Here is a 16,715-nt window from a genome sequence, read left to right on the forward strand (position 1 = left end):
GAAGATACTTAACCTAATGTAATTGTTTTCATTAATACCATCAGAAAAGAGTTAATGACGGGCCATTTTAGATAAATTTAACTCATGTTTTTAATATGTGCTTTTTCCACAATGGGGCTTCAGCTGTAGCAAAAATTATATAAAAAAGGAAAAGTATAAGTTTGAGTGATTTACATTGGAGGAGCTCAGAAGTTTCCAACTAGATAGTGAAAATTACTTCTCCAAGAGCTCAGACACTAAGGAAACGGCCTCTTTCACTATGCGGATTGACAATGGTGCTCATATCACAAGGTATTTTGAGCTCAGTCCTAGAATACAAAGTACTGTAAAATCTCTATTCCAGGTGCCAAAACTTGTATCTCGTAAGAATAATCTGTTAGAGAAGAATTTGCCTTGCTTACCTGGCAATCGAGGAGTAAGCATTGAAGAAAGTACCCAAACATTAAGTAGTATAACCCGCCTTCGACATAGATATTTGCATATTCATGTGTAACTCAGGCAATCTAAAGGATTAATTAGGCTTCCACCAGAAATGCAGCTAGATTCCAGGGGCACCAAGGGGTGATTATTGGCTGGTAACTTCAAATTTCGTGGGAAAATACAAAGATGCGAAAGGAATAATAGAACCAGAGAAATTTTCACAAAATAGTAATTATAACATTTAATTGCTTTTAATCATGGAATTAAATTGATCAACTACAGCATCAGTTTGTTATTACGGATTCTTAAATCGATACCAGCATAATTTAAGCTACTAAAGTCTTGGTATTAAGAGTAGCCTCTTAATGAGGAGTCGTCCCCCAGCCCGTCCAATTCCTGATTTCACGACCGTCTTCCAACTTGTTAAAAATGCAACTCCTGTGAAAATAGAAACATCCATATTTCAGTTAGTAAAAATACAAATAAATTTAGAAATCTAAAAATATACAAAATAAAGTCAATTAAATTTTCTAATTATGGGATTTGTAATATATTAGTAGCTCTGCCTGACACTTATATTTGTCAAAAAATAAAAGAAAATGCATTGTGTTGGACAGTGTAATGGCATAAATAAAGAGCTATTTACCCTATTTGAGAATTTGAGCTATTAAGAAATTCTCAAATAATGCATTAGCTGCGATAAATTAAGGAATACAAAAAGGTCAACAATGAAGTGTTTGTTATAATTTTCCTTCAATAACCCACGGTTACACTCTTCCTACCCTCACTTACAGTGTTTTGTTTATTGGACTGAATGTTTTTCTGGGAGGAAGGAGACCTGGCTGTTTTCCTACTGGTGCTAAAACTGAGTGATGTTTGGCATCTCAGCCTCCCCGGCCTTCGAGTCAGTCTATGAAAAGATGGGTTTGGCTACAGGGGCTACACAGTTCTAATTCTAAAATGCTGAGATTTATATGCATAGTATTCATTAATTCTTTTACATGTTCAAATTTCCAAGGAAAGGAATACTGAATAGTGAAGAAAAACCAAACCCACGAGGACTGAATTAGACAGCTCCTAGCTCAACTCTGCTTCAGCTGCTTACAAAGTGTATCACCTCAAGCGTGTTATTTAACTGCAGTGTATTCTTTTGCTCAAAAATGAGGACAATGCCCCCCATTTCACACTGTTATTATGGACAGTGAATAAAATGATATGTGAAGGCATTCAGTTTAATATCCATTATTTAATTGATGCTCATAAATGTTATAAAACTACCACTCTCTGCACCCGCTCTTCCTCTTTTATCCAACCATCTCTATTTCTTGTTATATTCTCCATCTTGGTAGCTGACACCACTTTACACTCTTTCAGTATCAACCCAAACCACTGAGAGTTATTATCTCTACCTCCCCCTCCGCAAATGCTATTGCTAAGTCCTGTTGATCTGATGCCTTCACGTCCATTCAGTACTACCCTCTCACGTTGACACCCACTGCTATTGCCATATTAAATTCTTTTTAAGCCTTAGCAAGAATTCCAGATTCAGACTCTTACAATTCACCCTCAATATCCACAATCTTCTTAGATTTTTAAGGTGAAAAATCACATCACGTCCTTGCTTAAAAGCTCCTAGCACTTCTATAGTCAGTTCAAATATGAGAGGACTGTGCAATTTACAGCGACTCCTCCAGCTATTATAGCTACCTAGTCCCATCTTTACTTAAACCTGTCTTCTTCCTCTGCTTTAGGCTCAGGATTTACATGGAGAAGCCACCCTCTAATATGGCCATGCCCCTATTATAGTTATGATCAAAAGTTGGGCACCTGCTCCTAGCTTGGCCAGTTGTGGCACTTGGCTTAGGTACTGGAGTAACAAAAATACCCTATGCTTTTCAACCCAGTATGAAAAACTAACAAGTCAATCATTGCATAATTGCACAGTATGAAAAGGATAATGTAGGAGATTCTACTTGAATATAAAAAGTGATGAGAAAGCAGTCCTTGATATTGACCTAGGTTAGCCAGAGGAATGGTCAAGGGAGTGGTCAGAGGAAATTAGCCTTTAGAGAATTTGAAGGAGGGGCAGGAATTGGTCACTTAAACAATGGGAGGAAGAGGTTTCCAGGCAGCATGACTTGTGCGGGCACAGCAGGAGTTAGGTTGCAAGGCAATGATGTTATGGGGGACAGTGGAGAGTTACACGCCAATAACGAAGGGCCTGATTTTCACAGACTAATAAGTTTGAGTCTTAATCCAAAACCTAGAATATCGTTAGAGTAACAATAAAAATTTTAAGAATAATCATATAAAATATTTATTTTAGAACAGTGCCTACTGCAGTAGCCAGATGATATATTGAGGATAATTTATATAAAATGTGGTTAGATCAACTAGGGGGAGAGTGATGAAAACTAGGTAAGGAATGATAAAGATTTGTCCTCAGAAAGTGCAGATGTTGAGGAGGAAGGGACAAAATTAAGTGTGATAAGGAGGCAAATGGTAAGACTTCATAACTTAGGAGAAATGATGTATGCGGCACATGGTGAGAATTAGATATGCCAAATGTGAAATATCTGCGAGATTTGAAAGGGAGATTTGCCAGTGTTGATGTTTAGCACTGAGGGCATAGCTAGAGATAACAATAATCTTATTGGTGCTAACTCCAACAATGTGCTTTGGTGTTTCATGTGTAAAGAGTGAGAAGAGCAGGAGGCTGAGGACAGGTAGCATCCTGAAAAGCTGAGGAGAAAGGAAAAATCTAGGACAATTAAATATATATTTTGCCATTTATATGGGGAGTAATTTACACCTCCTCCTGGTTTTGCATAAGCTTTGCCATAGAAGTAAATTTTGAGTATACTTCTATTATTGCACAGACGAAAGTACATTGTGATTACTTATTTATGTATGTAATTTATCTATTAAGACACGAGATCTTAGAAAAGTAATTTTTATCTATTAATCTAATTATATTCAATATATATAAGATACAGTAGGTACTCAATAATTTCTGTTGAAGGACTCATTATATATACATAGATCTTACGACTTTGGTCCATTTAAGCATCATGTGTATTATAGCTCATGGTCATACCTGTGATTTCGTTTGTTTTTGCAACGAGTCTTACTGTTCTCAAATGTGCCTTTTCCCGTATGCTGAAGTCGCTTGTAAGAATGTGTTGATCTTGATCTGTGAGTTGCCTATGTGGGAAACCCACTGCAAAATCTACGGAACCTTCAAAGTCTGGGCCATATCTTGCATCCTCACATAATTCTACGGCAAGTGCAAAGTCTATGGTGAAGTCTCTTTCAGTTTCAGAAGAATAAAATAATCTAAAAGAGGGACACATTATTAGCAACACGAGTTAAAAATGTTTCATTTTAAATTCAAATCAAAGTCCAAATGTGTGTTTTCTCCTATATTCCTTAGGGTGATTATGTAATTTATTCAATAGCTAACTCATAAGAACCTACAATCTCAGATTGATGTAATTAATCCCCATAGTATCTTCTACATTGTGCCTGGCTGGAGAATCTTTTGAACAGCAACAGAGAAGGCTCAATTTTGAATTACAATTTTTAAAAATTGTAGCATACCAACCAATCCCTCTTACTTCCATCAGATTTATTCTTTGTGATTTCTCATTGTAATCCTCCTGTGTCTACTTCCTATGTCTTCTCTTCTCCTAGCATCAGTTATTTTCCACAAAGGAAGCTCAGGGACTGGGTATAATGAGCCAATATAATGAGTAGAAGGTTATCTAATAGCAATGTCTGAGAATTCTGCAACAAAATACACGGTTGGCTCTGATCTTTATTGTGTATATATACTTAGAATTATTTTTTAAATCATAAGGAATAAGAAATGGATTAAGAATTTTTCGTGGTAACAATCACCTTTTTGAATTTATATATACCAGCAAAACACAGTTGAAAAATTAAGTTGAAATATCAATAGCATTAACAATAACACAAAATCATCAAACATGTAATAATAATTCCAATAAAAGATGTTAAAGAAGTTGACACAGGAAACTACAAAACATCTTTGCAAAAAAGGCGTCTACATAGTTTACAAAATATGGAAAATCTTGCAAGTTTATTAAGTCATCTGGAATTTTTAAATAATTGCCACATTTAGCTACTATTATTTAAAAGAATGGATAAAAGTATGAAAAGTAACCACCTCAAGTATAAGAAAGGATATGGAGCAAAGGAATCTATCAATACTGCTGGAATAAGTGCTAATTTGTAGGAAAATCAAACTATTTGGTACTATGTACTAAACTTCAAGCTGTATATCCTTTTGACACAGAAATCTCTTCATCAGAAATTCAGACATAAGCACACTCAAAGACTTATATGAGAATGTTCATAATGTTCATGATGGTATTATTGGTAATAGTCAAGAATTAAAAATATTGCACTCATTCTTGTACAGTAGAATGGTTAATTAAACTGACATATATTAATCTGTCATTCCACAGATATGAAAAAGACCAAAGTGTTGCTGCAAACAAAACCATGGATGACTGCAACCATTCGAATTTCAATGGAAGAAGCCAAAATGGTTATTGTATTATTCCATTCATTCAAAACTAAACAAGCAAGACTAATTGTTGGTGTTAGAATAGTAGCTGCCTTTGGGTTGAAGGGAAAGAGTAGCAACTGAAAGGAGGAAAGGAGTGCCTGGAGTCATGGTTAGCTCCTGTTTCTTGCCCTGGTGGTTGGTAACACATGGAGCATTTATTTTGTGATAACCCATTGACTTGAACGCTCACAATCTGTGTTCTTCTCTGCACCTGTGTTATCAGTAAAAATGTATTATCAATATTTTCTTCTGTTTCTGGCTTAAGAGTTATAGTGATCAAACTAGTCCTTTTTGCATATGGAACTCAGGGATAGAGAACCTGGTTGAAGGATGTTGAACAGTAAAATACACACGCTTTCCTCATCGAATCCAATTTCATTCTTAAGGGATTCCTTATTTACAATAATCTCACTATTCCTGTTCTAACTGTAATACTTATAAGCCAAAATGAGTCGATCTAAAATTGCTCAATTCTCTAAAACAAATAAGGTTTTTTTGGTTTTTGTTTTTTTGTGAGGAAGAGTTGCTCTGAGCTAACATCCATTGCCAATCCTTCTCTTTTTCTTTTCTTTTTTTTTCTTGAGGAAGATTAGCCCTGAGCTAACACCTGTGCCAATCCTGTTCTACTTCATATGTGGGATGTCTCCACAGCCTGGTTCATGAGTGCAGTAGGTCCCATCCAGGACCCGGGCTGCCAAAGTGGAACATGTGGAACTTTAACCCCTCGGCCACAGGGCCGGCCCTTACAAGTAAGGGTTTGGAAAAACTGTAAGTGAGACACTGCTTAAAAGCACTAGGCACAATCCGTGGTCCACAGAATCACTCAAAGATTAAACGATTTACCATAAAGAGCAGTACAGGTTAATTTATTAATGTTATGGTGAAGATGCTTTTAAAATGAGTTTCAAGCTGCTGGTTAAAACAAAAATGTTAAGGCAGTGGGCATGACATTGCTTAGACAAAAAAAATTGTATTGTGTCAACATTTATTATAAGCAGACAACTTTAATGCTGAAAGACAATGGAATAGGCATAGAATGATGAGAACTGGAGAAAAAAGAGTCTGCAGCGGCAAGAGGAAAGTAGCAAAAGAGAATTTTATGGATGAGTTAGCAGATTTTGCCAAGACCATTCACCTTTGAGTATATATTTTATCCCATCTAAATCAAAATACATCCCACTCAAAAGATCAATATTACATACTTTACAAAAGGTAGTTACCAGTGATATTTACAGTTCAGAAGAATTATCTCTCCAGGGTTTTCTGAGGTTCCCATACCTACGTATGGTCATTTAGCAATAACAACACCAAAATTTTTTTGAAGTCTGTTTCAAGGAAAAAATCTCATGTTTAAAGGCTAAACTTAGGTAATCTAAATCTCTACAGCTCACATTCATACTAAGAAATAACTCATGAGAATCAGAAGGTCATTGACAGGGTAACGGGCAGGAGCACAGCAGCTGACAATTGGAGTCAAGGATGGCCTGGAACCAGACACAGACAAAAGGCCTCGAAGAGAAACAGGACCAGCACTGGGATTCTGGACTTCTCCTATTACAGCTTTTATTTTACCAATACCCATATAAGGCTGATGGATACTTAGCAGGAGACCCCACTGTAGCCATCGTCAACCATTAAAGGAAATTTCCTGTATTTGCCTGGGTTTATGTTTAGCACGAAAATTTCACATCGTTTATCCCACTACATTTTTATTTGTTAAGAAAGAAAAATGGCCGTCTCTTTAGGAAATCCCTTAAGAAGTATTATAGGAATTGGGTGACTGGGTGGACTCCATAGCATTGCCAAATGATGAACAGATACTAAACAAGTACTTCAAACCATTTTTGTTTTTTGGGAGTGAGAGGTGGTGTTGTAAGTTGAGATCTCACTCAGAATGTTTTACCACTCTCTTTGCGTAGCCACTTTATATAAACAGCTAGAATCAAAGAACAGAAATTAATTGCATATTGCACTCATTAAAAGAACTTGATTAGACATAAGCAACTAAGTAACTATGAACTGTACTATGAAAGAATGTCATGGAATTTCCCTTTGGAAGGTGTGTCAACAAACAGCCATCTTTTTCTCTATACCTTCATTGATGGATCAGAAGACACTTAGATGAATTGCAAATAAAATTGGAAAAAATCTTTTCTAAGAAATTCTGGAAAATATGAGAAATGAATATTTGACACAACAAAAACTTATACATTATGTTTTACAATGTCAGGCAGAAACGAAGAGTTAATCGTATCACATAGAGCAATTGTCTTACATGTCACTGAACTTGGGTGTTGCGGCATCAAAAGATGCTCGATGCATCCTCCACACGTAAAAGATGGCTGTGTCCTCATCTGTGTCGTACTTAGGAATATCTCCAATAGTTAAAACTTTCTTCCTGGACTCCAAATACTACAGAATAGATAAGATCTATGTGAATAGAAGATTTCAAAGTAAAATTAAAATAAGTTTATTCATCAATGTCATGAATTCCTGAAATAGAATACTGTGAAATACTCAATTAGTTATCTAGAAGTAGGTTTATTTTTGAAATAAATTTTAATACTTGAAGATGTCATTTACTTTTACTTATTTTCTTTACAAACAAATTTTTCCAATTTATTTGCATAGACAAACATAATTTGGTAATTGTTACAGAAATTCCACTGAAAAAGCTTTCTTATAGATAAAATTATACTAATTTGCTATTAATTATGCATTTAGATCATTTCAGGATAGGAATAGGAAGAATTCCAGAAGGGCCAGGCAAAACTTTGCACTTATAGTTTCATACGCATGTAAATAGGAAGTTTACCTATTTTTACATCATGAATCTGATAACAGAGCTTCAGCGTCTTCATTCATCCACTCAGAAAGGGAATAGTCATACTCTTTTACCTGATAAAACACGTTGGCTGCATCCATAATTTGTGGGTTTGAGGCACAGCATTCCGCAATTGAATAACAGAAGTTAGACCTGTGTTCCTCTCAAGATACAAATTCTACCTCATGCGGTAAGTTCTTCAAAAACCCAGATTCAGTTGCAGCAAGGAAAGGTATAACAGTCACATAGAAATTAATGCCTGTAATGTAACAGAAGAAAGCTGTGTGGAACCATTAACTGTATATTCATAAATGGAGTTAGCAAAATGCCTCAGGCTCAGCCTATATAATTTAACCAGTTTAGCCCCCAAAACATTCTGTTCAATTTGTTGGCTCAGGAAATGAACAGGACTAGGACAACTTGGGGTCAATCACAGTCAGGGAATTTCCCACACCAGGGGCACACTTTGGATGCAGATACTTGCCATGAATCTGCCCAATTCAAGCAAATCCCAAAGTATCCAGCTCTATGTTTATTTACTCCTCAAATAGGAAGTATATAACAAGGTTTGACTGACAAACGCATTTGCCTCAATTTGGGTATATATGTCGATGATGCTCAAAATATGTTACTTGTGGAGATTCTGCCTAAATCAACGAAGACATTTCAATTAACTATCTTGTCCTATCCTCTCAGTTTTTTAAAGGATTTCTGACTCTCTTTCCAATCAACATTTCCTCAGTTTTCTGTTTGATATCGTTCTTCTGGTTCTTGACGTGAATTCATTTCAACCAAGTACTACTGGAGTATTGGTGCATAGTCTGTCTTTGGACTGGTTATCTATTTCTTGATTCCAGTGTTCATCTTGTCTACCAGGATTCTAGTAGCTCTCAGGCCTGGGTTACTCCCAGCACCACTCCTCAGCCTGGCTTTGGCGTCACAGGCACGATTCAACACTTCTTGTTAATGAGACATCCTCCCATGTTCCTGCTTGACAACCAGAGGACTACTTTGATTGTTAATCTAACTGTCAAGGAGAAGCCAAGATAACTAGTACTACAAAACATAAGGGAGAAAATACAAATAATAGACAGAAATCTCCAAGAATGTTCTTCTGTCCTTTGGATGACGTCATCTTCTCACGATTTGAAACTTTGTAAACTAGGTGACCTCATTGGTCTTGTTTCTGCTTTTCACCTGAACCCTGAAAATTGAATGGATGGCTACCAATATAAAGTTTACATTGGTCTGTCTATGCTGGGCTTAAAAGACTTTGTTCATTACCAAATATGACCTTTATTAGAAATGTGCATTTACAAGATTCACTTTTTCAAAATTTTGTCACTAGTGAATTTATATTTCTGAATAAATCATTGAGAAGCAGCAGATATATTAGATGGATGCTACAGTGGCATTGGTCTTTAAGGCCTCAAATAAGTCTTACATTTGGAAATGAAAACTCATTATCATGCTTTTTACAGATTAGGGGTTAAGAAGGCAAACCAGCACAGTGATCAATAAAACAAATTTTAAAGATAGAAAGATGAGTGTTAAGAATCGATTACTAGCTTTGTGAAAGGAGAAAAATTACTCCACCTCTGTTTGACTCTCTTTATTACAAGGATATTAATATAAATATGGAAAGGATTGAATTAAAATATGCCTCTAAGGGCTTAAGTCAGGTGCTGGGATGTAGCAGGGAGGAGTAAATAGTACCTAGTTTGAGTAGCGGCTGGGAACATGTGGAATAAGCAACAGAAAGACTGCAACACTGGATACCTTAAAGAATCATCTTCTTCTTTAGTGTCTATCTAAAATTAATAATCTGGTGTACACCATAATTTAGAAATGTCTGTAGTAAGAGGTTATCTTTCTCCTTTGGTTACTTTATTGTGTTTTATTTTTTCTGTGGAAGATTAGCCCTCAGCTAACATCTGTTGCCAATTTCACCTCCTTTTTTTTGCTTGAGGAAGATTAGCTCTGAGTTAACATCTGTGCCAATCTTCCTCTACTTTGTATGCAGATTCCACCACAGCGTGGCTGATAAGTGGTGTAGGTCAGCACCAGGGATACGAACCCACGAATCTGGGCTGCAGAAGCGGAGCACACTGACCTTGACACTAGGCCACAGGACTGTCCCCTCAGATGGCTTTTTAACTTTCTAACTCCCCAGGGAAATTGCATAGAAAATTGTATAAATTTACAATGGCAATACCAGGACTTACCCCAAATTATCCTACCGTGTATAAAAACAGAATGAGTATGCCTCACAACCACAGATCAAAAAAGAAGCATGAGGCAAATCGAACACTTACCTCCCCAGCCACTGTTGATGGATATGCAGCCAGGGGCATCAGCCTCATAAGCACAGACTGAACTATTGAGGGGTTCTGAAAATCGATCTGCAGAGTAAACAGAGCAGGCAAAATAAAAAAAAGTCTCAGATATAATTTTAAACTTTTAATAAAAAGTCATGAAAAAGACACATATGCTCCCCTTCAAAATATTCCTGTTAATGATATGGTCCGTTCATAGATTTCATTTGCTGTCACACACTTTAAGAGCTGGAAGCTTCTCAGAGATGGCAGTATGTAAAGACCCCTTCTTGACTGAGCTGGAGAAGCAGAGTGTCTCTTTACAGGCAGCCTCTCTTGGTCACTTGATTCATCCTCAACAAACCAAGAGCCGCTTGTCATAATTCAAATGTGCAAGCAGTCTTGGTCTATACCAGGGTACCACATTCTAATGCTGTTTCACTCTTTGCTCAGTCTGAGTTTTTTGGAAGTCGAATCACTTCCAAAGACAATTTGGAAAAGAATTTCACAAAAATGGAAATCTGGTTTATTTAGGAAACATCGGGAATAATAAAATTGGTACAGAGACTAGAAAGAGTAAAAGCCAGATGGAGAAATTCACCTAAACACAGGAAGAAAATAGAAGAGATTTCAGAAGCCCAGAGCTCCAAACTGAAGCCTCACATGTCTCCTTCATCTCTCTACAATCCTTGTTTCAGTACAAGTCTAGTTACTAGACCAGTTCCTCTCTGTTTTCATTCCTTTCTTCTTCCTGTATTTAACAAGTAACGGGAAGGAGACTGTGTATTGAGAGCCCTATCTTAGACACACATTCCATTAATATTATGTGAGGAAACCCCAGGCTTTTAAGGTCAAGTAATTTCCGTCCCTTACTTTATATTAAACATCACCCAAAAGAAGCTTTGGCCACGTTTCCTATAATCATCTCATCATATGAAACAAAGGCATTTATAGTACCACATTTCTCTGAGAAGATTGTCAGACTGTAAGATGAAAATCTCTCAAAAATTGAAAATTTTGGGTGTAGAGGGGGACATTTCTCCTCTAAGCAACATGATTGGCAGCTCACAGCGATATATTTTAAAACTGTGTTGTTTTTTAACCGGAAATTCTAAAATTGTAAAAAGGATATGCCAAATAATTTTACCAACCTAAAGGATTCTTTGGTTAGGTCATAAGAAGGTTTGAATACTGTCAGATAAACAATTGTGTCAACTATACACTCCATGAGCATTCAGACAGTATCAGTTAAACACATCAGTTATAATAACAGTGTCAATAATGAAGAAAGAGAAAAGCAACCTTCCTTGGAAAGCATTAAAATGTACATACCCATCTTATATAACTTTCCATAAAATATGGGGTGTATCCACAGCACATTGCCTCTATTGTTTTCTCCAAACCAAGCAAAGTATTTGTTTGACTGTCTTATGAGAATCTTTAACATGTGCAGTCGATCCAGGTACTTCCAGGGATCAATGATGGTTTTGTTATTGTGTACTGGATATTCTGCTATGTCCCCACTAATCTAGTCCCAGAAAGGAAGGTAGTTGTCATCTTCTTCTGTGGCTGACCCTGGATTTTGGGTCAATCCTACAGAAAAGAAGCTCAGGAAAAGAAAAGTAGGGATCACCAAAGAAGACCACATCTTCAATGCCCATTGTTCTTAAGCCTAGATCGAAACTGTGATGAATATTATAGCAGACGGAAATCAAACATTCCTTTTGCCAGTTGGAGAATGAATCTTTGGGCAAATAACACACTGACCAATGAAAATCTGCATAAGTGATGAGTAAAGAAACGGGCATCTGCCAATATGGATTTAGAAGTTAAAATTATTAAAAGATATTGTAAAATGTTTCAAGCAAGTCATTTGCATGGATAATGGAGTGCAGATAGTAATTTATTTTCTGTAGTTTAAATTAACCAAACATTATCAGTATTTCTATACCAGTGTTTTAAATTTAATCCAAATAAATATTTTCATTCTTCTTTAAAAGTTCTCCCAAATGACACTAAAAAAAAGTAAAAAGGAAAGAAAAGGAAAGCAAGAGAGGAACAAAAAATGAGAGGTGTGCAGGGGAGGTTCCAAGATGGTGGCATAGGAAAAGGCTGAACAGACATCCTCCCACAAACACCCAAAATTGACACCTAAATATAAGGCAATTCCTCCTGAAGAAGAACTGAGGGCTCACTGAACAGCTCTGTACTTAGAGGGACCACATAGAAATGGGTAGGAGAGATGGTGACAGGTTATTAACAGGAACTTAACTCTGGGTGCAGTGACCTTCTGCAGAGAAGGGATAGTGTGGAGGGGCCCACGTCCAGGCTTGCCTGCCCAGGGAGCAGCAAACAACATGGTGGTTTAAAGGGCACCAAGACTATATGGGAAGGAAATCCATTTACTAACCCTACAGAAACAGTCAAAGGAGCTGGGAACTGCTGGGACTCTCTCTGGGGAGAGAAAAGCTTGAGGGGGGAGCCTAGCCCAGATGCTGCAGACCTGCTGAGGCCACCCCAGGAAGCCACCAGGAGAAGACGGACCGAGAACATCACTCCTGGCACCCAGCTCTAGCTCCAGCTGCCTTTCGAGGGCAATCCCAGGAACAGAGCAGCCTGGAATTTTCCAGCTGGTGCCCCACTCCAGTACCAGCTGTCCTGCCAAAGCCAACCAGTCTGTGCAGTCTACACAGGGGATGCTCCTGCACAAGGCTGCTCTTTCAAGAACAGGAGAGGGAGCTATTTTACCTACTTCATAGAAACAAACACAGAACGTCAAACAAAATGAAGAGACAGAGGAATATGTTTCAAATGAAAGAAAAAGTACAACCCCAGAAAAAATCCTAATGAAACAGAGATAAGTAATTTACCTGATAAAGTGTTCAAAGTAATGTTCATTAAAATGTTCACCAAACTCAGGAGAAGAATGGAGGGACACAGTGAGAACTTCAACAAAGAATCAGAAAATATAAGAAAGAAACAATTAGAACTGAAGAATGCAAGAACTGAAATGAAAATATGCTAAAAGGAATTAATAGCAGATTAGATGATGTAGAAGAACAGATCAGTCATCTGAAGAAAAAATATTGGAAATTACCCAATAAGCACAGCCATGAGAAAGAGAATTTTAAAAAATAAGAACAGCTTAAGGGAACTCTGAGAGAACATCAAACATACTAACATTCCCATTATAGGTGTCCCAGAAGGAGAAGAGAGAGAGAAAGGAGCAGAAAATGTATTTGAAGAAATAATCACTAAAAATTTCCATAACATCCAGAACCAGGAAGCACAGACAGTCCCAAACAAGATGAACCTGAAGAGATCCAGACCAAGATATAATTAAAATGGCAAAAGTTAAATACAAAGAGAGAATCTTAAAGGTGGCAAGAGAAAAACAAAAAGGCAGATACAAGAGGAGCCCCCATAAGACTCTAAGCTGAGTTTTCAGCCAAAAATTGCAAGATTGGAGGGAGTGGTCTGATTATTTAAGGTGCTGAAAGGAAAAAACTTACAACCAAAAATATTCTACCTGACGAAGTTATCCTTCAGAATTGAAGGACAGATAAAGAGTTACCCAGACAAGCAACAACTGAAGGAGTTCATTACCACTAAGCCAGCCTTACAAAAATGTTAGTCTTCTTTAAGCAGAAAAGAACAGGCCATAGCTAGAAATAAGGAAGTATATGAAAGAAAAAATTATACTGGTAAAGGCAAATATTTAGTACCAGCAATGGATAAGCCTCTTTAAAAGCTAGCATGAAGGTTAAAAGACAAAGGTAGTAAAATTAAGTATAATTACAATAATTTGTTGAGGAATACAGAAAATAAAAATATGTAAAACATGATGTGAAAAGCAAAAAACATGGTAAGGGGCAGTAAAATGTTGTGCATTTAGAATGTGTTTGTAATTAAGCAAGCGAACCTTAAAATAGACTGCTAGATATATATAAAGGTTGGTATATATGCATAACTTGTTATACATGAACCCTCTGGTAGCCACAAACCAAAAACTTACAATAGATACACAAAAAATGTAGAGAAAGGAGGGCAAATAGAATGCTAAATAAAACAACTAAATGATAAGAAAAGAGACCAGGATAAGGAGAATGGAACAGAGGAAAACTATGAAAAACAACTGATAAAAATGGAATAAGGACACATCTGTCTAACATTACTTTATATAAACGGACTAAATGTTCCAATCATAAGACATAGGGTGGCTGAATGAATAAAAAAATGAGACCCATCTGTCTGCTGCCTACAAGGGACTCACTTTACATCTAAAGACACACACAGGCTGAAGCTTAGGGTGAAAAAAGATATTCCATGCAAATGGGAACAAAAAGAAAGCTGGAGTAGCAATACTGAGAGCACACAAAATAAACCTTAAAACAAAGACTGTAACAAAAGACAAAGAAGGACATTACATAATTTTAAAGGGATCAATCCAAGAAGAGGATATAACATTCATAAATATTTATAAACCTAATAGGAGCACCAAAATATACAAAGCAAATATTAACAGACTAAAGGGAGAAACTGATAACAATACAACAATACTAGGGGACTTTAATATCACGCTTACATCAATGGGTATCTCATCCGGACAAAAAAAAAAAAAAAAAAACGGGGAAACAATGGCCTTCAACAACACGTTAGACCAGAAGAACTTAATAGATATATACAGAGCATGTCATTCAAAAACTGCACAATACACGTTCTTTTCAAGTGGACAGGGAACATTCTCCAGTATAGATTACGTGTTAGACCACAAAACAAGTCTCAATAAATTTAAGAAGATTGAAATCATCTCTAGCATGTTTTCTCACCACAATGGTACAAAACCAGAAACCAACTACAGGAAGAAAGCTGAAGAAGTCATAATATGTGGAGACTAAACAACATGTTACTGATCAAAAATTGGATCAACAAAGAAATCACAGAAGAAATTAAAAATTACCTGGAGAAAAATGAAAATGAAAATGTGACATAAAATGTATGGGATGCCTCTAAAGTGGTACTAAGGTGGAAGTCTACAGCAATACAGGCTGATCTCAAGAAAAAAAATAAACTCAATAACACAATCTAGCGTTACAGCTAAAGAAACTAGAAAAAGAAGAACAAACGAATCTCAAAGTCAGTAGAAAGAAGGAAATTCTAAAAATCAGAGCCAAAGTAAATGAAATAGAGACTAGAAAGACAAGAGAAAAGATCAATGAGACTAGGAGCTGGTTCTTTGAGAAGAGAAAAAAAATGACAATCCTTTAGCTAGACTAAGAAAAAGAAAAGTAGGTTTTGATAAAATCAGAAAGGCAAGAGTAGACATTACAATGGATACACAGAAATACAAAAGGTTTATAAGAGAATATTATGAAAAGGTATACACCAACAAATTGGATAACCTATAAGAAACGGATAAATTCTTAGAATCATACAATCTTCCAAAACGAATCAAGATGCCATAGACAATCTAAACAAGCTGATCACTACTAATGAGATTCAAACAGTAATCAAAAGCTCCCAAGAAACAAAAGTCCGGGACCAGACAACTTCTCAGGTAAATTCTACCAAACATTCAAGGGTGTAATGCTTCTCATTCTTAAACTCTTCCAAAAAATTGAAAAAGAGAGCATATTTTCTAACTCATTTTACAAGGCCAACATTACCCTGATAAACCAGACAAGGACAACACAAAAGAGAAAATTACAGATGAATATCACCAATCAACATTGTTGCAAAAATCCTGAACAAAATATTAGCAAACTGAATACAAATTACATTAAAAGGAATATACAGCATGATTAAGTGGGATTTATTTCAGGGATGCAAGAATGGTTGAATATCCACAAATCAATCAATATCATACACCACATTTACTAAATGAAGAATAAAAATCATACGATCATTTCAATATATGAAGAGAAAGCATTTGACAAGATTTACAGCAATTTATGATAAAAATTCTAAATAAAACAAGTATAGAACTATCTCAAAATAGTAAAGGCCATATACAACAAACCCACAGCTAACGTCGCACTCAGTGTGAAAAAGTGAAGCCTGTCCCTCTAAAACAGGAACAAGACAAGGATGCTCACTCTCCCCAGTCTTGGTCAACACGGTATTGGAAGTCCTAGCCAGAGCAATTAGGCAAGAAAAAGAAAACTACAGAAAAAATCACTTGTTATACCTGCAATCTAGATGTTCAATGGGTGAAACAAGATATAGAGAATTTTTAAAGTTGAAAAATTAAATAATAAAGATGAAAACTACAATGTATTAAGTGAAAAATGAATAAAACAGAATGGACAGCAGATCAGAAATTGCAGAAAAAAAGGTGAATGAATTTGAAGACATAGCAATAGAAACCATTCAAAAGAAACACAGACAGAAAAGAACATTTTAAAAAGCGAAAAGACTATTATTTACCTGGAACACAACTTCAAGTAATTTTATATAGATGTGTTGGAGTCCCTAACAAAGTGGAGACAGTATTTGGAGAAATAATGATTGACACATTTCTAAGTTTTATTGAAAATAGAAAACTGCAGATCCAAAACTCAAA

The 16,715-nt window shown here is 36.2% G+C and overlaps 1 protein-coding gene across 5 annotated transcripts in view; it reads right to left on the reverse strand.

Moving 5' to 3' along the window:
• Nucleotides 1-648: 648 nt before the first annotated feature.
• LOC103559644 (protein LEG1 homolog) overlaps nucleotides 649-16,715 on the reverse strand; it is a 41,294-nt gene continuing 25,227 nt past the window's right edge. For 4 of the 5 annotated variants that reach the window (XM_070557025.1, XM_070557024.1, XM_070557023.1 and 1 more), the window contains 5 exons: nucleotides 10,154-10,240; nucleotides 7,913-8,097; nucleotides 7,290-7,426; nucleotides 3,518-3,756; nucleotides 649-858 (listed from right to left, as the gene is read on the reverse strand). In XM_070557025.1, the coding sequence (XP_070413126.1) occupies nucleotides 755-858; nucleotides 3,518-3,756; nucleotides 7,290-7,426; nucleotides 7,913-7,939 (507 nt within the window). In that variant the 5' untranslated portion in view covers nucleotides 7,940-8,097; nucleotides 10,154-10,240 and the 3' untranslated portion in view covers nucleotides 649-754. Of the gene's footprint in view, nucleotides 859-3,517; nucleotides 3,757-7,289; nucleotides 7,427-7,912; nucleotides 8,098-10,153; nucleotides 10,241-11,485; nucleotides 13,815-16,715 lie in introns of those variants that run through there. The other variant, XM_070557028.1, reaches the window with a different exon arrangement.

This window comes from Equus przewalskii, chromosome 9, assembly GCF_037783145.1.
Source record: "Equus przewalskii isolate Varuska chromosome 9, EquPr2, whole genome shotgun sequence".
Taxonomy (NCBI): Eukaryota; Metazoa; Chordata; class Mammalia; order Perissodactyla; family Equidae; genus Equus; species Equus przewalskii.